Source organism: Amborella trichopoda, chromosome 12, assembly GCF_054954075.1.
Source record: "Amborella trichopoda isolate Santa Cruz 75 chromosome 12, AtrichopodaSantaCruz75HAP2 v2.0, whole genome shotgun sequence".
Taxonomy (NCBI): Eukaryota; Viridiplantae; Streptophyta; class Magnoliopsida; order Amborellales; family Amborellaceae; genus Amborella; species Amborella trichopoda.
Window position 1 is genome coordinate 47,700,018 of NC_142347.1, and position 19,826 is coordinate 47,719,843.

Consider the following 19,826-nt stretch of genomic DNA (forward strand, 5'->3'; position numbering starts at 1 on the left):
AATGTGAGGGGAATATCAAAAAGGAGATTATTCCAAAAATTTCCAGAAGGAACACCATTACCTACCAAAAAGAGAGACTTTTTCCAAAAAAAATTCATAAAAATAAATAAATAAATAAAAGTTACAACAAAAGAAAAAGAAAAGAGAGACTTTCAAGTCCAACTATCAAGACCTGCGGGAAAGAACTCTCTCTCTCTCTTCCTAAAGCTCTCTCCTCTCTCTGTGGCCAATCTAGCGAAAGGTAACCGTTGACATTTGAAATTTAGGCGATGCAACATGCATTGCAGAACCCAAATCCCACTCCAAATGATCACCAAACAACGACCCATCTTCTCCAAAACCTTCTCTTCTCCCTCCTTAACACCATCACCATCTGCAGACATAGAAAGCATCTGCACTTTAATCAATAACCACCCTTTTCCATTGCAACCTCTCCAACCGTCTCTCCAACTCTATCTTCCTTCTCTCTCGACAAATTTTGTCGAACAGGTGCTTGGCCGCCTTTTCTTGGGCCATTGCAATGGATTGAAAGCCTTTGAGTTCTTCGATTTCGCAACAAAACAACCCAATTTCCATATTTCCTCAGACTCTTTTGAGAAAATTGTTCACATTCTCTCAAGAATGAGAGATTTCGACAAAGTTTGGGATCTACTGGAAAGGACCCATCATAATTTTCCCTCGCTACTCACCACCAAATCGCTAAGCATACTGTTATCTCGATACGCAAAGCATACATCATTCGAAGAAACCATCGAAGCTTTTGAGAAAATGGGTAAATTTTTTGGTGGGTTTAACACTGAGGCCTTCAATGTCTTGCTCAGAGCCTTTTGTACACAAGGAGAAATGAAAGAAGCAAGAGCTGTGTTCAATAAGATGTTTTCGAGGTTTTCGCCCAATACACAGACCCTAAATATATTGCTTCTTGGTTTCAAAGAGAGTGGAAATATCACAGCCATGGAGCTCTTCTACCATGAAATAATTAGAAGGGGTTGCACTCCAAATAATGTTTCTTACAATATAAGAATTGATGCTTTGTGCAAGAAAGGGCGCTCTAGAGAAGCCATAAAACTTAGAGAAGAAATGGAAGAGAAAAACTGTTCTCCCACAGTCGAGACTTTCACAACTCTTATACATGGATTGGGTATTTCTCATAACCCTAAACTTGCACAAAAAGTGTTTGATGATATGGTTTCAAGGGGTTTAAATCCTGATACAGGGGCTTACAATGCTTTGATAAATGCTTATGTGAGAGTTGGGGATACTAAGACAGGCAGAAAACTGATGGGAGAGATGGAAGAGAAGGGAGTTGGATTTGATAATACAACTTACCATACCATGTTTTGGGGCATGAAAAATTTCGGTGATATGAAGGGGATTTATGGGCTTTATAAGAGAATGGTTGAGAATAGATGGGTACCCAAGATGTGCACAGTGGTTATGTTAATGAAGTGTTTTTGTTATAGTGATTGCTATAAGATGGGTTTGAAGCTTTGGAACTATTTGGTTGAGATGGGATGTTGTCCTCATGGCCATGCATTGGATTTGTTGGTGATGGAGTTGTGTAGAAAGGGGAAGTTAGAGGAGGCATATGAGTGTTGTCGACAAGTTCTAGACAGAGGTCGGCTCCCGAAAGGGCAGGCTTTTGGGGTTTTGCAGAGGCATCTATCTCAAGAAGGGGAAAAAGAAATATTGGGGGATCTTGTTGATACTATGAAGAGGTTGGAGAGTGCTTTGCCTACATCTCAGGAATATATACTTGGAAGTAATGATAGTTCGACCTAGAATCTTGTTCAAAATTTTAACTTTATTTGGTCAAGAAGATTATATGATGTGAATCTGGAGAAAGCAGGCTTAGCATGAAGTGTTACAGTCTCTAATGTCCTTATATGACAGGTACAATTTGTAGTGTATGTGCCTTAAAGAGCAACTCATTTATCAGATGCTTAGGATGAAATCATATTCAAATTCTACAATGGGAAAATCTGTATGCTCCAGATATTTATGTTTCTGTCTTAATCAAGACCACAAGAAGCATGATAATTAGGAAAATAGACTTGTAAATTTCTGAATTCACAAACTTCATTGACATCTTGGGCTTGATCCCTGCTCGACCTGCTCGGAATTAGTAAAAGATAGAACAAGGGTCTTTGTTGTTTATTCTTCTTGTTTGTCATTATTTTGGGTAACTTTCCATTGTTCAACTGGGAAAATATTCTACGGAGGGTCACTCGAAATGACTGTACACAGACCATGGTCCTTTATCTCTTTTACATCATATAACTACAGAAGAAATGGTATCACTGATCTAATAACTGGACTGCTGCAATTGCTGGTATTTTCTCTCTCAATTTTTGTGAAAGGGCTACCCGAACTGTCATCACCCCTGCTGCAGGTCCAGTAAGCCTGACCTGGACAATGGATCCATTAATTTGAACGAGCTCAAGCTCCCCACCACCTGTGCCTGCAAGATATGGTCGTATCTCTGAAAGAACCTGCAAAGGATTATTCTCTTCAGTCATCTGGATGACCATTCTGGATTCATTTCATTTCTTCTTATAGGTAAGCAGGGAACTTAGGTGCAAATTTAAGAGCTCCATGGACCATGATGACTAGGCTATGGCATAGGAGTCTGTGATGCAGTCATTTGTTTCCAACCTTACAATTTTACAAGTATCAAACAAAGATATAGGCGTGCATGTATGTATGTATGTGTATTACACACACGCACAAACATGTTTACCTTCATGTGTGCAAGTATGTGTGTATGCACATGCACATGAATGTGTATGGTTTTGGTTGTTTATGTATTATTCCGGCCTTTGGCAGAATAAATGCCACCTGATTTTGAAATTATTATTCGATTTGTGGATATCAATGCAAGTTAAGCTATCAACAGGGATTACTTCTATAGAACACTGCAACTTTTTCTATAATTGAAGGTGAAAGATGAAGTATATATGCAGGAAATGCACTATAGTCGGTAACCTGTGTAAGACCATTTTCAGACCCAATAAAAGCATCTCTGGGTTGTTGCTGCAAACTTCTATGCATTTAAGCAATCTCACTCTCTTTTGAACTTCTTTGCACCATAAAAAGGCAGGTGATTTCAGAAAATACAACATTTAGACTAGTGAAAGCTACAACTTTGGATATTTATAGCTAGCATAAAGTTGCAAAAAGATCCCCAAAAGAATGGCCCATAATAGATGGACAAACTTGTTTATTGAATTGAACAAAGCCTCTCCAATGAAAATACACTTTCCTTGAAAGCCTAGGTTGGTTCTTGGACATGGAAAAAAGGGTTTTTGCCAAATGAAAGATAGGGCCACCAGATAACAAACTCCCCATAGATTGCTCAAAGGCAATTCATAGCATAACCAAACTTATCTCATATCCAGTAATGGATCATCCCTAAGTTGGGCAGCATGAAAACCATAGTTCCTGTTGCAGACCTTTGTAGCCTAAACAGTAATCCAACCAGTTTGAGTTCTTCCTAATCAGAACCAATTGAATCCAGACAAGTTTATTCAAAAAGAGAAGATCAAACATGGCATGATAGAGAAATGACAGAACTTCTCCGGATAAAAGAAATTTCAAATGTAATAAAACTCAGTACATTATGTAGCACAATCTTCTTTAAGGTACATATCAATTATAACACGGTGAAACAGTTTGGAAAGCAGTGAAGTTGGTTTATATAGATAACAGTCTCCTACTGCCAAAAATTCAAAGAATAACAACCAACAAAGAATGGTTATGAGGTTTCTCACCTTCTCAACATTTTCATCGTTGAGCTCAAGGCCTGTTTCAGTATCAAGAATCTGCTCGACTGCTAGAATTTCAGGTATTTTGTCCATTAAACGAGTTTCTATCCCCATCTTCAAAGTCATTGTTGAGCTTGGACAAGACCCACAAGCTCCTTGTAGCTTTAGAACCACAACAAGTCCATCTATCTCATGCAAAACCACGTTACCCCCATCTGCCATTAAGCTCGGCCTTACCTCCTTGAGAACCATCTCTACACTTTCTTCGGTTAATGGAAGAACAGACCTTGGTGTAACTGCAATTCAAAGAATAATAAAAAAACAAAATATCAATTAATTCAAATATATTGTATCATTCAGTTCCTATATGAATTGTGATTGTACCCATTTTGCATTTGATTGGCTACACCAAATCCACTGAACTGATCTCTGGCTCAATATGGTTCAAGGCGCATAATGCGCTATTGGTAACTGATCTCTCTCTCTCTCTCTCTCTCTCTCTCTCTCTCTCTCACACACACACACACACACATTCAATTTAGTCGAAGGCGCACAATAGGTTTTTGGTAATTGATCTCTCTCCCTCTCTCTCTCTCTCTCTCTCTCTTACACACACAATTTCGTTCAAGGGGCATAATGGGTTTTTTGGAATCTCTCTCTCACGCACACACACAGATTCAATTTAGTTCAAGGTGCATAATAGGTTTTTGGAATCTCTCTCTCTCTCTCAATTGTCTAAAAGGTACAGAGCAAGCAAATACAGAGAACAATCATCCAAAACCTAAACTAAATACAACTCAGTGAAGGCAAGAAGCATTCATATACAAGCACATAAGCAAATAAACAAACAAAAAATAGAGAACGCATCACCAGATACTAATACAACTCCACTTCCAAGCACCTGTGACTTACCCTCTCGCCTTCTTCTCAGCAAACGACTCCATGGTCTGAAAAATCGGAGTTTTACATCAAATTGACCTATGAGAAAAGCTGCTCTACCAGAAGAAAGCAATGCACTTTTTGAGACCTTCTGTAAAAGAAAACAGTGAATCATGCTAAATAAGAGAAGCACTGTTGGACATGAATGAAGCTACTGTGTGTGTGTGTGTGTGTGAGAGAGAGAGAGAGAGAGAGAGAACCTTAAGAGGCAGATTTGCATTTGAGATTGGGTCAGAGGAAGAACGAAATGAGGTGATCCCTGCAACTACAGATGCTCCTCTCATTTGGGTTAGCACCATTTTCCCACTTTCTTATACTAAAACTCTATCTGAGAAGGTACCCATATGCATAAACCATAAAGTATCAGAAATTGCAGTGGCATAAACCAATGGTGATTGTGTTATTGGTTCTTGAAATTAACAGCTTCCTTGCATGTCCGAGAGAGATATTTGAAGGGAGATATGTATGTTTGTTTGGTCAGAGAGAGAGAGAGTTCTCAGGCTTTCTGGATGAAAAAGCATCGTTTGAAATGAAGCAGGATGGCGCCACGTCGGATAAAAAATCCAATCCATTGGTCATGGGTTGAGGGAAAAACCGCATCTCTAATCGGGAGCGTGATCAAAATCCGTAAAACCTATTAATATTAAAAAATTTGAAAATTTACAGACCAAATAATACGTAATAAAAAACGTTATTTTTAAGATTTGACGTTTATCTCGTATCTATAGATCATCCTAATGGTCGATCAGCTGTAGTATATAAAATCTTCTAGGGTCAAAACAATTATTTTCTAGTGGGTTTTCGAGCTTGGCGTTCCCTTTCTGGTATAAATGTTGATGACTCAAATGATTTTTTTCTTTTCAAAAATTCATTTTGGATACAGATTTAATACTAAGTTACTTTAGGTGCATTTCTGCTTTACGGCCATAATTTTGCCACTCAAAAGATAATGTCTAAAATTTAAATGAACAATGATGACCCAACTAAAGACAGAGCTAAAAAAAATTGACTTCTATGTTCAAACTAATTTTCTTGCACATGATTGAGTTTTCAAATTTAACGGATCCTGAATTTTTTTTTTAAAATACTAAATGCTTCTTTTATAGGCAAAAATTATAAAGAAACCAATCAACCCAACTTCTTTTTTTTTTTTTCAAAATCACCCCTCGGTCTAAGGATGGAATCTTCGGTTTGAAGTTTATTTTTTAATTTTTCTGTTAGTTGGGCAATGCTCTCGCTCTCAAACTGAGGGCATTGCACTACTAAAAAAAAAAAATCAGTCCCGAGTATTTTCTTGGGCCAAGGGGTAATCTTAAAAAGAATAAAAAAAAAACCTGTTGACTGTTTTTTTTTGTAATTTCTACATATAAAAGGAGCATTTTATATTTTAAAAAAAATAATTTAGGGTCCATATATAAATCGCTCTCAAATTTATCTAATTATGAAACTTTAGATCCACGAAAAACAAGAGAATAGAGGGAGTGCATAGTGAAACACTTCCTCAGCAAGTCTCAGCTTAAAACATGATCTTTTAAAAAGAATGGCCAATTTTTCAAAAATGTTAAAAATTCTAAGATTTTCAAAAAATATTAAAAATCATTATTATTTTTTGTATACAATCAACAACTTCTTAAAAAAAAAAAAAAAAAAAAAAGCTTTTTTGAAAAAATTCTTTCTATTGTCATTTCCTTCATCTTTCAAACTTCATTGAAACTTTCAAAATGAAAATTTGAATTTTGGTTTTGATATGAGCTTATTAAAAATACATTTAAATGAAGAGTTTTAATTTAACTAAAACATAGAAGTTCTATCCTCCCCCTACCATCCAGCCGTCTATTTTTTATCAAGAGAGCTACTAACTGTTTGATCTTAGATCCGATGTCTTAAAATTTTTATTTTTAGTTTTCTTTAATACAATTTTTTTGAATATGAAATTTGGTACATGCCATCTTCTCATTGGGGTGCACCTATAAAAAAATATTAACAATAATTTTTCGATAAAAAAAAGACCAAAATACCCATTGAAATTTATAGGGGTATTTTAGTCATTTTATTTTATTGAAAATATTTTTTTTATATTTTTCGTTAGTGCGAGTTTAATAGAGGAATGAACATCCAAAATTCGGTGTCAAAATAGTTAATAAAAAAATAATTAAAAATAAAATAGTATGGAGATGTGGTATTATGATTGGGGCAATCGTAGCCCTCCATTAAAAAATGGATGGTTGGACAAGAGGAGGATAGAACTTCTATATTGTAGGGAGAACATAAAAAGCTTTTCCATAGTATTTAACTAAAAATATCATCTAAACTTTACTTACATATTCACATATATACATATTCCCCCCAAAATACTATAATGCAGAAAAAGTTTACCAGAATAATCAAAAGAATTATTCCATAAAAAATTAGGGAATGTATACAGTGAGATCATTTACCTTTGTTATACGGATGTCACAATTACTTCTAGCTATCAGGTGTCAAATTGGATGGCTTGAAATATACCACAAAGTTCGAGAAATTCCATTCTAAACTTAGACTCTAATCAATGACATACACACACAATCATGTGATTTGAAATCTGACAGACAAGAATCATTGTGATCTCTTTGTACTAAAAACAAACGGTCTCTTTGCATACTTTTCTTAGAAACTATACCCCCTCAAAAATAGTAGAGGTAGAGGAAAAGACTCCTAATTAATTTTTATCTACACCAAGAGCACTATTGTAGATAAGAGAGAGTTAGTTAGTAATTGCTAAAGATTTAAGCTGTTAAGCATTATGGGAGGTTTTTAAATATTGATATTGTATATTATGAGATCATTTATTTTTAGTACAAAGAGTTCATAATTATTTTTAGCCATTGGACGTAAAATCCAATCGATAAAAATGTGTCACAACATTCAAAAATTTTTGTTTTGGACTCTGTGTCTAAACAATAACATATTCTCAGCCATTTTAACTTTAGTAAACAATGATTGTGACCTTCTTATATAAAAAATAAACGGTCTCATTGTACTCGTCTTTCATTGTACTTGTCTTTGCTGACATATTGCTCAAGTCATATGTTACTTTCTCTTTGTATACACAAGTTTAATGAATTTGACTTATTTCAGTTCTCTGTCATTCATTTGTGCACTACAATTTGGATGGATCTCTGTTTTTTATTTTTAAGTATCTATTTACCATACTAATATTTTTTTAATCAAAATCCAATAACTACGTCCATTGTTCTTATTATTTGTTAATGTGATTGTCGTGTTTAATATTGCTACTGTTGTATGCTCCTAGTAAAATAATTGAATATTTGGCGCCATTATTTGTGAGGAAACTTACCATGCATTCGTTTTAAATGAAAATTTATCCAAAAAATTATAAGTATGACCATATATGCTACCAAGCCCATGGCATAAAATTATTTTATTAACTTCATTAAATCCTCATGATAACTGCAAATTGTAACTTTTTACTTGATATCTATGCATAGCTAAAATTTTCAATCCAATATTTTACTCCAATTTTGAAGCAAATTTGAAATATATATAATTTTTTTCTCACCTACTCTTTTATGAGCTATATTTGCCACTACGTTTTAGAATGAAACCTATTTTAGTATCCATTTTTTACTTATCAATATTATATTATTATTTATTGATTTGCTTACTATCTCAAAACCACCCCTAAAAGCACAATTTAAACTTATGTTGTATGATTATTGGGAAATTTATCAATGAGATTCAAAGTATTCAACTTTTTAGCATCTCTCATCAATCAAAACACATCAAAAACATCTCTTAATATGTAGCTCATGAATCGAAGTCATGAATATGTAGCCTGAGATGGGCTTTTTGAAATTACATAAAAGAATAGGTGATGTGTCAAACTTGTTCTTTATGTGCTTTGATAAATTTGCCTTAAACAAGCACCAAATGCCCAAGTATGTTTCTCATTTAAACCAGCTCACACAGGCTCATTCTCTCCCTCTCATCCTCAGTTATTGCAACATTTAGAGTGTGTGACATAGGGTCCAATAGCATATTTCCTCATCACTTGGGCCTGCCTGCCCACTTTCTCATCATTGAAAGGCTACCAGCTTCGTTGCCAATAAATCTCTCACCAACAAGTCACCATGACCTTAAAATGCTTAGTTGCAATAGGCATGAACTTCAACAAAATTGGGAAAAAATAACCTGACCCAATAAAGACTTGAACATGCCACATTGGACCATGGTAGGCGCCTATACACAAAAAGAAGAGAAGAATAAATCACGAGTTAGAAGTGGCCTTTTGCAAGAAAAATTAAACAAGGGGAATTTATCAAAATACACCCAACTTATTTACTATTTAACATTTTACCCATTTTCAACTATGGCAACTCATTATAATATGTATTTTGATAGAATTTTTAAAATGACATCAAAACATTGGTAAAATATTAAATAGTTCATCTCTTGAGGTGTACTTGATAAATACCCTTTAAAACAAAGATGAGGTAGTCGTACTCACAAGCTTTATGAGAAGGATTTTAATAAGCTCACTTGATGAATGGCAAACCGGAACAAACCCTTTGTGCATATTCCTCATAATGATGGCCGAAGAATTCCCTTAAAAAGAACTCTTCATATCTATGCGCTCCCAAGATCAGGAAATTCAAAATAAAACATGAATAGAGTTTACCTTGTCCCTCAAAAAACAAAGAAAAAAAAGACATGAATAGTAGGTCAGATCTCTTGCGAGCAAGAGAGAGAGTTTTCAAATTGTAATCGACGATAAGTAGGATACGGGATTCGCTTTGCGAAGAAGTTCCAAGTAACAACTGTATAAGCCACCATACAAATGGGATTGCATAGCATTATCTGCGTACCCATGGCCCAGATGAAAAAGCCGGAGTATCCTGGGTGTCGGATGACACTGCAGTTTAATAACTACATAAAATTAAATAACTTAACATTTCTTAATTATCAAGAAATTGTATTTTATAAAAAGAGAACCATAGATTGCGATATAAACCACAGATCCAAACTCCAATTATTAGTAAAGAGGACAGGACAAGAAAATGTTGAATTGTGGATCATATTTCCAACAGTTTATCATAACAAGTGACCTCATGGCCACAAATGAAGAGAAGCATTAAAAAAAAGGCCAAAATTACCTGTAGATCCCATGAGATACCAACTCATGCTGATCTTCATGGTAAACTCTGATATTGTGGGTGAAGGCCTGACGAGCTGTAAGAATCCCACATTTACGTATGATCTCTCCTACAACAATCATTGCAAGGCCAATGTTGCTAATCCACCATTGTTCCTTTAATCCTGGAACTAGAATGAGTTCCACCACATATTCCAGTAATGCGCATGCCATTGCTATAAGATATTGCTTGCTAATAAGCAGAGCTGCAAAATATAAATAGAAACATTTTCATAAGCACAAAAAAATTGATGGACAATGGTGTTATTAATTCCAAGTAGCAGTAGATTGATGACCCATTAGCAGAAGTTAGAACTTTGGCATCATGTTCTAATTACTTCCATAAAAAATTTCTGACAAAGGAATAAATATCATGCATATCAACAATCATATCAACTCCGGCAAAGGAAGAGTTCAAGAAACCATTTGATGGACCTATATTTTGGGCATGAACATAGCACTCCATAGAAATAGAGCGTGGTAGGTAAATACGTTGTTTTGTACCTCTCTACACCAGTACATTTGATACCGACCTGAAATACTTAATATAGTTATTTATCATGCAATGCAGAATATTTTCTCATGAAGGACACACATAGACAGCAGTAAATATTAACAAAATATTGCCCTTAAAACAGTGTCAATATGGAATGGAGAAACCAAACGACTTTCTCAAAAAAAAAATGGAGAAACCAAACGACAAATTTCTTTTTTTTCTAATATGTCAGCTTTGCTGATCTACTCCACCTTCTAACCCAACATCATTTTTGATTGATGAGGACATCTTGAAAGAGTTTGATACCTTATATTCATCAAGGCCCCATAAGTAAAAGGAAAACCTCTACATGTGGCACCACCCTCAAATAAAACACATGCGATTACTATTTTCAGTTATCTAATCTAAATGGTCACCTAGGATAGCTTCAATCACAATGTCATGCTTAACACTGTTTTATTTTAAATATTTTATACAGATTATCTTGATGTAAAATTTGGGGTGTGCCCACTCCTTACAGGACCACACCTAACAAATATTTCTGATAAAATAAAATGGACCACAATACTCTTGATTGTTGAAGGGGCATTTTGGTCAATTTTTTTATTTAAAGCATTTTTTTCTTATTTTTATTCGGTGCACCCCTATGAGAAGTGAGCACATCCCAAATTTCATGTCAAATTAATAAATAAAATACTCTGTGCTGTTTGATCAAGATCAAGTGTTCAGAGGCTAACTTTTCATGAAATTTCTGTTGATGGGAGGATGTGTGAGCTTCCCAAGAAGAAGGTGGAAGTTCGATGTCAGGACTCTGCACTAGTGTCTCAAACAATCTCTGGTCAAAGCTAGAAGGATGGAGATGCTGCAAGTTCCAACTATGGTACCAGGATAAAGGAGATGCACATCTCTCGCCACAGATCTCGAGGGCAATTCAATCTTGACCGTCCATCCTTTCAAAAGGGAGATATTAAAGGAAAACGAATCATTCAGAAATGGGTGGTACGTTATGATGGCAATAAATCTAAAGCTTCAAATTCAAATTATCCCACCTCAAGATCTGTACCACTGCATCTCCATAATTCTTTTCAGCCCCTTGAAAATTAAAGTTGCTGACTCTTACACATGTGTGGGCGAACCATCACATTGCAACTCCCTCATGATGGGCAAGGCAGTGGCAGTTCACCTCCCCACGACCTCCATTCGCGATCAAGGGGAAATCAGGCCCTCTTCCACCTCTTCACCACCTCCATTCACAGAGCCGTCTATTGCCTATGAGCAACCTCAATCAATGCCGGAAAGGATGATTCTCACAATGAGGGCTGTCCAAAAAAAGACACAGCCCAATATCCCGCCCCGGATGGTATATGACCTCAATGAAGAGGAGGAAGTCGTTGATAATCAGCCATTCATCAGTACTCATAGTGAAAAACTTTGTTTAAAAAATGACCCAGCTATCCCCCTGGACCAAGACAATATGGCTGGTGCTCACTTACACGAACCCATCATTGTTGCACCACTCGCAATGAGATTTCCAGTGGCTGAGGAGGAGGATGTTTTTGAAGAGGATTTGGTAGATGATGATAATCTTTGTGATGGGGATGATTTGCCACTAGTTCTCCACCCCATGGCAGTTGGGAATGTGTTGGAAGCTATGAGCGTCACTTATGTTGAGTCTTTGGACATCATTACTGAAACTCTGAGGTCGGTCCATGAGAAAGATATGGTTGAACATAATGGAGGTAGCAAGGTGAAGAAATCAAAGCGGAAAAGAAGGGTTCAGAAAAAGCTTGATAACCTGGCATGCAGTATTAACTATGATAAGGATGAGGTACGTGGCTCTTCTCGTGCGCACTCTGAGCCGGTGCCCACTGTGTCTGCTGGTTCCTTTGGGATCACCAAGCACAGGATAGGTTATGTTTTGGAATGAAAATTTTCTGTTGGAACGTTTGGGGCCTCAACAGTTCTCTGCACAAAAAAAGATGTTCGGTCCTTCTCTCGTCAAGAAAGGCTAGACATTTTGGTTATCAAGAGACAAAAATGGGGGGCCCGAAAACAGCTTTAGAAGTTTGGGGGAGGAGGTCCTTGGATTTTGTAGGCTTTGATGCCGTTGGACTTTCTGGAGGTATATGGATTTTATGGGACCCCTCTTTTCTACAGGCTATTGATTTTGTCATCTCTTTTAGACATACATCTGTTTTGTTTAAAGGACCTTTGGATGATTTTATATGGTATTTGACTGCTGTTTACGGTCCTAATAGACCATATGAAATAACTTTATTTTTTGATGTGTTATTTAGTGTCTATCCCAAATTCAATGTGCCCTGGTATATTGCTGGTGATTTTAACATTATTTGATGCCCTTCTGAATCCTCTTCTATTCCACGAATGTCTTTTTGCATGTAAGTATTTGATGGTTTCATCCCAAGGTATGAACTGGTGGATATTCCATCTATTCAGGCAAAATTCACTTCGTCTAATCACAATTTTGATGAGCCTATTTTAACCAGATTGGATAGGTTTTAGGTTACCCAAAATTTTGTAAATCGTTTCCCCAATTTAAATGTCAAAGAATTACCAAAAGTCACTTCGGACCATGTCCCTCTGTTACTCAACACATATGGTTTTACTATACATATGCCCTTCAGATTTGAAATTTCCTGGTTGACTGACAGATCTTTAATTGAATAGTTGAGAATTTATGAAAAATACACAGGTTGATGGGCGGAAAGGCTTAGCCTTGAAGGAAACTTAAACTTTTGAAAGAGGAAATTCTTTGTTGAAAAGAGGCTCTTGGGGTAACCACTTGCATTGCCTCACTCCGAGATCTCCTTAGACTAGAAGAGATCCATTGGAGACTGAGATCAAGGGTCTGATGGCTTAAGGAGGTAGACAAGAACACTAAGTTCTTTCCGGCTATTGCAAATGCAAGGAGAAGAGGTAATTCTATTCAAAGTGGGTTGATTGTGAAAACTCTTTAGAAGTGGAAGTAGTGCTTACTCGTCACTTCAAGCAGTCCTTTACCTTTGAAAAGGCCTTGAATTGGTCCCTTGCTAATGTACCTTTTGTTAGACTCCCTTTAGAAAAGGCTGTTTGGTAGGAAAGAAATTGTGAATTGGAGGGAGATCAAGGAGGCAGTTTTTGGGTTACGTAGAGATAAAGCCCCGGGTTCAGATGGGCTCCCATTAGCCTTTTTCCAAACCTTTTGGGACCTCTTAAAGAGGATCTGTTTAGTTTGATGGAGGAGTTCTATTGGGGAGGAAGGACTAATATAGCCATGAACTCTACTTTCATTGCGCTAATTCCTAAAAAGTCAGTTATTCAAGAGGTGAAAGATATATGGCCAATTGGCTTGCTGGGCAGTTTGCATAAAATTATAGCCAAGGTTTTGGCTAATAGGCTTCGCCAGGTCTTACACTTGGTTGTTCAAGGGCCACAATCAGCCTTTTTGAAAGAGAGACAGATTATGGATAGTATTTTGGAGGATCAAGAATGTATTCACTCAAGGATCAAGGATAGAAAGCCAGGGTTGATTTGTAAGTTGGACTTTGAAAGAGCATATGATAAGGTGGATTGGGAGGTGTTTTAGAGCATAATGGGTGGTATGGGCTTTAGGTCTCGTTGGAGGTTGTGGACAGAAGGTTGCTTGAGTTCTGCTCATTTTTCGTTGTTGATAAATGGAAAGGCTACTGGTTTCTTTAAAGCTTCTCGAGGCCACAAGGGGACCCTCTCTCACCATTCCTATATACTTTGATGGTTGAATGTTTTAATGTCATGTTCAAGGGAGTTACTTCCAAGGGATATATTTCTGATGTAAAAATTGGAAATAGAGGTCTTATGGTATCCCATTTGCAATATGCAGATGATATCATTATATTTTGCGATCCGTGTGATAGAGAAGTTACTAATCTTTGGATTTTTCTTAAATGTGTAGAAATGGCAACAGAATTGAAACTCAATCTAAGCAAGTCTAAGCTTATTGGGATAGGATGTCAAGACAGTCTGGTGGGTAGTTGGCGAAGCTCTTGGTTGTGGTACAGAAAAGTTTCCTTGAAGGTATTTGGGCATTCCTTTAGTGGATACTAAACCTTCTAAAGCAATTTGGAACCCAATTATTGAAAGATGTCAGAACTAGTTGGACCTATGGAAGGCTAAGACCCTTTCTTTGGGAGGAAGATACACTTTAATCAAGCCCACCTTATCCAATCTTCCAGTATACTTTATGCTCCTATTTTGTATGCCTATGCAAATTGTCAAACTTTCTATGGGGGATGTGAACAAAGATAAGAAACTTCATCTAGTGAAATGGGGAACAATTTGCAATCCGGTTAGGGAAGGAGGTTTGCGTATCAGAAGATTGAATTTCATGAATTCCAATTTATTGACAAAGTGGTGGTGGAGGATACATTCTCAGCAAAAAGCCTATTGGGTGGGAAGTTTTAAGAGATAAATATGGAGAAGATACCCTCACAGGAATTATTAAGAGTCCAAGAAATAAATCTAATTTTTCCTTCTTATGGAGATGCATTGATCACTGTAGAGACACTTATTTGAACCACATCAGGAAGGCGGTTGGTGATGGAGATCAAACCCTCTTCTGGTTTTGATAAATGGTTGGGGGATGAGCCTTTGAGACTCCAATATCCAGAGGTCTTTACCAAAGTTTTGAACCCCTTGGCTATTGTAAAAGTGGCAAGTGGGAGTGTTTTTACTAACATTGTTTGGTTTTTACCTTGCAAGTACAGGGGGGTCTCTGAGGCTTTCATTGAGGCCTATCAAAACTTCTTGAATAGGCAGAAGGATGTATACATTCCACCCAATGAAGTAGACTCGATTGTTTGGGAATGCACGAAGTCTGAGATTTCACAATGAAATCAACCTACTATTTGTTGTTTCAAAATCATCACAGTGCATCAGATCCCTGGCTGCGAATGACTAGAAAGATCAATGTCCCCACAAAATTTCAGATGTTCTTATGGATCCTTTGTCAAGAACGTCTGGCAACAGTTGACAATCTAAGGAGAAAGAGCTTCAATATTGTCAATGGCTGTATTTTATGCAAAGCTGACAACGAAAGTGTTCCTCATCTTTTCTTGGAGTGCTCCTTTGCTTTGAACCTGTGGAGCCGGACCCATCAGTTGTTCAACCTTCAAGTACCCATACCAAGAAATACTAGATCTCTTCTTGAACAGTGGATAACACCAGGGATCTCTAAGATAGGTACTGCTCTATGGAGGTCAGTTTGGGTGAGCTGTGTTTAAGGGAATTTGGAAAGAGCGAAATACAAGAGTCTTCCAGGGACTTGTGTTAGAAGAATCTATCCTTAAAACAAATATCTTAGCATTGGCTACAGATTGGTTTCTACTAATAAGGATTGTGCAGGTATTCCCGAAAGCTTTATAATAATGCATCCTTTTGAAGTAGCTAATCTTCATAGCTATTAAGCAATCCGGCGTGTAGTATGGATCCCGCCTCCTTCAAACACCTATAAATCCACTTTGATGGCAGTTCCTTTAGAATCCAGGAACAAAGGGTTTTGGAGGGCTTATCAGAGATCATCTTGGGAAGATCCTATTGTCTTACTCTGGTCCTTGTGGTAATACAACAGTCAATGAGGCAGCACCTAGAGGTCTATGGGAGGGAATTGAATTGCTTTTAAAATTTGATGGAGGAAAGGTTATTGAAGGGGACTCAGCGAATATTATAGCATGGTGTAAAAGAAAAGCGCGAGTTCCTTGGAGACTTCTCCATTTTTCATGAAATTTGTGACATTCTTCAGTCACTTGACGTTGAAATACTCCATTATTATCGTGAAGCAAATATTGAAGTTCATTCTTTGGCCAAGGGACGTGACTTTCAATCCTCATTGGTGATTACCAATTTTGTGTGATGTACCTTTATGTATTTTGTTCCCCTTATAACTTCACTGGTTTATAGTTAATAAAATCGTCTGTTAATGTTAAAAAAAAAAAATGTTTTAGAGGGTAACTTGTGACATTACTACTATGCTTATTCCAGCCGTCCATTCATATCGGACGGCTGGAAATGGTAGTAATATTTGTTTTATATGTAGTGGTGCTATGTGCAAAGGTTTCCCTAAGTGGAAAGGGTAGAAAGAAACACATCAAGTATGGAGGTCGAAGCTACCTCTTACAAGGACAGACCAGACAGAAAGAGACATCCCAATTCCCAAAAGGCATGTAATAGCTACGAATTACGCATAGGAAAGGGCTGGAATGGAAAAACATAAGGCCTAAAAGCACAAGACAGCAAAATAAAAAAAACGATGTCATGAATCTAATCTCATGATTGTTTCCCCTTGAATTAAAGAGCTCTAAAAGAATAAAGAGACCAAAATCTGACTAAATATGCCACCAGTGGTAGATAATGAACAACAGGAAAATGCACAATTTAAGCGACATTGATAATCTAAGGTGGCACATCCATCTAATTTCAAATAGGTAAGTGAACACTTTATAAAGGTGAACGAGTAATTTGGAGACCAAGAAGTACTTCTACAATTTAGGCATTCTCGAATATTCCTGTAAGCTGGCACAACCTATTGAAAACACCATTGTTGAGTACATCGACGAGGCAAAAGACTGAAACTAGATTGAATTGCAGAGATGTCCATAGTCTACTTTTATAGCAGAATTAAATTATTGAACAGTAGGCTCTTTATATCAGGTATCTTACAAACCCATCAAGAGAATGCATTCTATGTACTTAGTGGAAGATCCCCAATAAGCAAACAATCTCTACAATATTCTTTGTAACATAAATGGTTCAGGTGACCCAACTGACAACTTCTCAGATTAAGAAACTCCCCTTCGAATATCAGGTAGCCAAGAACGATGCTACAATATCCAAATTTGATGTAAATTGTAGCCACCATCACCTAAGAGTCGACTATTCCAACTGAACCGGCATAAGCCTTCTTCACTCATAGTAAACCCAATCCTTATGCAAGCCCCAAAAATATAAGACCATGTCACTGAGAGAGCTGCAACCAAAAAAGTGAGTTTTGAGTACTCGAAGAAGGTGCATGACTGTTCATTTGCTCCCCAATGTTGAACTAATGTCTAAATTCACACTTTGGAGCTCCGGTTTCTTACAATTGTTATTTTTAACAACTCTGTTCTATTAGTACCCAGGAGGAAGTGCTCATTCTTATGCATTCATCCCCGTTTATATAGTTTATTATCAATCACCCTACGAACCATACAACCTCACTCCAAAAATGGGACCACTACCCAAAAAAAAAAAGGAAAAGAAAAAGGGACCACTGCAAAATCGAAAAGTAGGCCCACAAGAGTTTCAATTAACACCCAAACCCAAAGAGTCTGGCTGAGCTCCTCTAGCAACCTTGCAGCCAAATCCATCTATCGTGATTTTCTAGCACTTTTAGTAAGATTTTGAACTGATCAAGAAACACTTCTCTAAACCATATATGGATTATTTTTAGTAATCAGAATTCGAAGTGATGCATTTCTTCCATTTGTCCTTCATCTCCTTTTCTTTTGCAAGCCTTCCATTTCCCTTTAACTTTTTAAATTTGTTCTATTCATAACCAATAACAAAACCAGTGTTTAGAACCTCTCCTCAGCCAAGGGACTTAGCCCTTGACTGAGGCTAGTTACTTGACCGAGTTGGACTCAGTTGAGTCAAACTTGGGTCCAACTCGATTGAGTCCTGTACAAGGCCAAAAGCCCTTGATAAATTAAGAAATAAGAAAAATTTTAAAAAATAAATGAGATGTAGTAAAAGTAAAATAAAACCAAAAGCATAAAAAGTCCAAATAAGCTTAAAAAATATAGAAAAATGGCCTTAAAGAAAATTCATTTACAGTTGGGGACATTTTAAAATCCAAACCAGTATCTGCATCAAGCAATTCATAACCCAAACCAGTATCCAAGTTAACATTGTAACAAAAATAACTCTACACATTAATACATCTATCATTCTCCAAATTGTAATACGAAATCCAAATTCAAACACCAAAAAAGAAATATCCCCATTTTTACTTTAAACAACGATGATAGCACAACGAAAGAGAGAGAAAAAAAAAAAAACTATTTTTAATTCAATCAATAAGATAGCAGGGTATTCCATGGCATAAACAAATATGACATTGGACATCAACCAGATAAATCAGATAATAATCAGATAAAATCCCAGAATCACACAACAAGAGAAAGTTGGGTTTTCGCTAAGATATCAAACGAGAAAGAACCATCTCAAATTTGAGAGAGAGAGAGAGAGAATTACAGCTTACTGATACATTATGAAATCCATGAATGAAGATGGCCAACAAGAATTCAGAACTGTGGAAGAAGCAGACAGCTACAAGCATCTGAATCAATTGCTTGGTTCCAACATAACCTAAAAACTCCCCCATTGCTCCAATGGAAAGAACCCAAGATCCAGTTTTAGCAATAAATGAGATTCTATGGTTTTCTCTAACGTTAGCAGAGAACACACCCTCAAGATCATAGAGAAAGAACATTTGTAGACCGAGGTTCCTTTCTTCCAATTCTTTATATAGCTGTATTGAGAATTAGGGTTTTTGCCGAACCTCAGTGGAAAAGGGAAAGGCACAACACTGCGTATGCTTTCCGCACCTCTGCGACGGAGAGAGAGAGTTACAAAGGGAAAAAAACTTTCCTAGAGACGGGATATGCGGAAGCGTGAGTTTTTATGCTACAGGTAGCATTGTAGCGCCATTTGTTTATTTTACGCTGTTCAAATTTCCACATACAAAAAAATAATAGTAATAATAATAAGAAGATCGACTTTCTATAAAGCCTAGGTTTTGCCCTTAAATCTTCGTCCCACAAAGAACTTTCAGCAACATAAATGTTTATGATGCCTTTAAAATCAATTTCTAACATCAACAATAAAATTTAAAACTTAAAAACGGGTAGTGGATCTTTGTACACTTATTTTTAAAGTGAATTAGATTGATTAAATAATTTGTTACAATATATACTATTTTTAAAGTTTAAAATCTTAATTTTTTTCACAACCATAATATTCAAGCCGAGGTGATTAGTGTAAAAGTTTTTCAATACTTGAATTACAATTTTTTCAATGCTTAAATTATTTTGATAGAGTTGCAAAGTTATAAAACCATTTTCCCAAAAACAAAAAATCCAGAAAAAAAAAAAAAAAACAGTATTCGAATCTTAAACGGCCTGAAGGAACCATATGGTACCGGGTCAAGTCTCTACCGGAATCGGTCGAGTCATCCAGTACACTTACAAAGTTTGCCCCTAAAAAAAAAAAACGAAAAAGAAATTTTCTTAGCCTCATTATAGAACTTTTTGGCTTGATCATGAATCAGATATTATAATCATCCCAATTTCGATTGATTGTAGCACCAATTGACCTTTATTAGCCCGTATTGACTATGGCTTTTGAAGATAGATTTTTAAAAAAA

At 36.4% G+C, this 19,826-nt stretch overlaps 3 protein-coding genes across 7 annotated transcripts; 1 reads left to right on the forward strand and 2 right to left on the reverse strand.

Annotated features, from left to right (window-relative positions):
- Positions 1–276: 276 nt before the first annotated feature.
- On the forward strand, positions 277–2,893 carry LOC18435582 (Tetratricopeptide repeat (TPR)-like superfamily protein). The gene has a single exon (XM_006845625.4). It carries the CDS (start codon positions 277–279, stop codon positions 1,780–1,782), a length of 1,506 nt encoding a protein of 501 aa, XP_006845688.2. The 3' UTR covers positions 1,783–2,893.
- Positions 2,041–5,506, reverse strand: LOC18435583 (nifU-like protein 3, chloroplastic). Of its 2 annotated transcripts, none has more exons than XM_006845626.4 (4): positions 4,904–5,506; positions 4,677–4,794; positions 3,771–4,060; positions 2,041–2,492 (listed from the first exon to the last, which is right to left on the reverse strand). In XM_006845626.4, the coding sequence occupies exons 1-4, from the start codon at positions 5,000–5,002 to the stop codon at positions 2,298–2,300; spliced, it is 702 nt and encodes a 233-aa protein (XP_006845689.1). In that variant the 5' UTR covers positions 5,003–5,506; the 3' UTR covers positions 2,041–2,297. The 2 variants fall into 2 exon arrangements, with proteins under 2 accessions (XP_006845689.1, XP_011623850.1); XM_011625548.3 differs by having other exon boundaries at positions 4,677–4,791; positions 4,904–5,223.
- A 2,988-nt stretch (positions 5,507–8,494) lies between these two features.
- Positions 8,495–19,017, reverse strand: LOC18435584 (putative protein-S-isoprenylcysteine O-methyltransferase). Of its 4 annotated transcripts, none has more exons than XR_016045370.1 (5): positions 18,656–19,017; positions 9,857–10,100; positions 9,487–9,598; positions 9,211–9,329; positions 8,495–8,942 (listed from the first exon to the last, which is right to left on the reverse strand). XR_016045370.1 is itself a non-coding variant. In XM_088852979.1 (5 exons), exons 2-4 carry the CDS (start codon positions 10,066–10,068, stop codon positions 9,239–9,241), a joined length of 432 nt encoding a protein of 143 aa, XP_088709105.1. In that variant the 5' UTR covers positions 10,069–10,100; positions 18,663–19,017; the 3' UTR covers positions 8,495–8,942; positions 9,211–9,238. The 4 variants fall into 4 exon arrangements, 2 of the variants coding, with proteins under 2 accessions (XP_088709105.1, XP_006845690.2); XR_016045371.1 differs by having other exon boundaries at positions 9,487–9,629; XM_088852979.1 differs by having other exon boundaries at positions 9,487–9,615; positions 18,663–19,017.
- Positions 19,018–19,826: the final 809 nt, after the last annotated feature.

Coding starts and splice junctions, on each gene's coding strand:
- LOC18435582 (XM_006845625.4), top strand. CDS start 277: ATGCATTGCAGAACCCAAATCCCACTCCAAATGATCACCAAACAACGA.
- LOC18435583 (XM_006845626.4), bottom strand. CDS start 5,002: ATGGTGCTAACCCAAATGAGAGGAGCATCTGTAGTTGCAGGGATCACC. Junction 4,061..4,676: donor GCTGAGAAGAAGGCGAGAGG/GTAAGTCACAGG, acceptor TTTGAATTGCAG/TTACACCAAGGTCTGTTCTT. Junction 2,493..3,770: donor ACGATGAAAATGTTGAGAAG/GTGAGAAACCTC, acceptor AATCCTTTGCAG/GTTCTTTCAGAGATACGACC.
- LOC18435584 (XM_006845627.4), bottom strand. CDS start 18,893: ATGTTCTTTCTCTATGATCTTGAGGGTGTGTTCTCTGCTAACGTTAGA. Junction 10,101..18,655: donor TCATAATGTATCAGTAAGCT/GTAATTCTCTCT, acceptor TATATTTTGCAG/CTCTGCTTATTAGCAAGCAA. Junction 9,616..9,856: donor GTATCTCATGGGATCTACAG/GTAATTTTGGCC, acceptor ATTAAACTGCAG/TGTCATCCGACACCCAGGAT.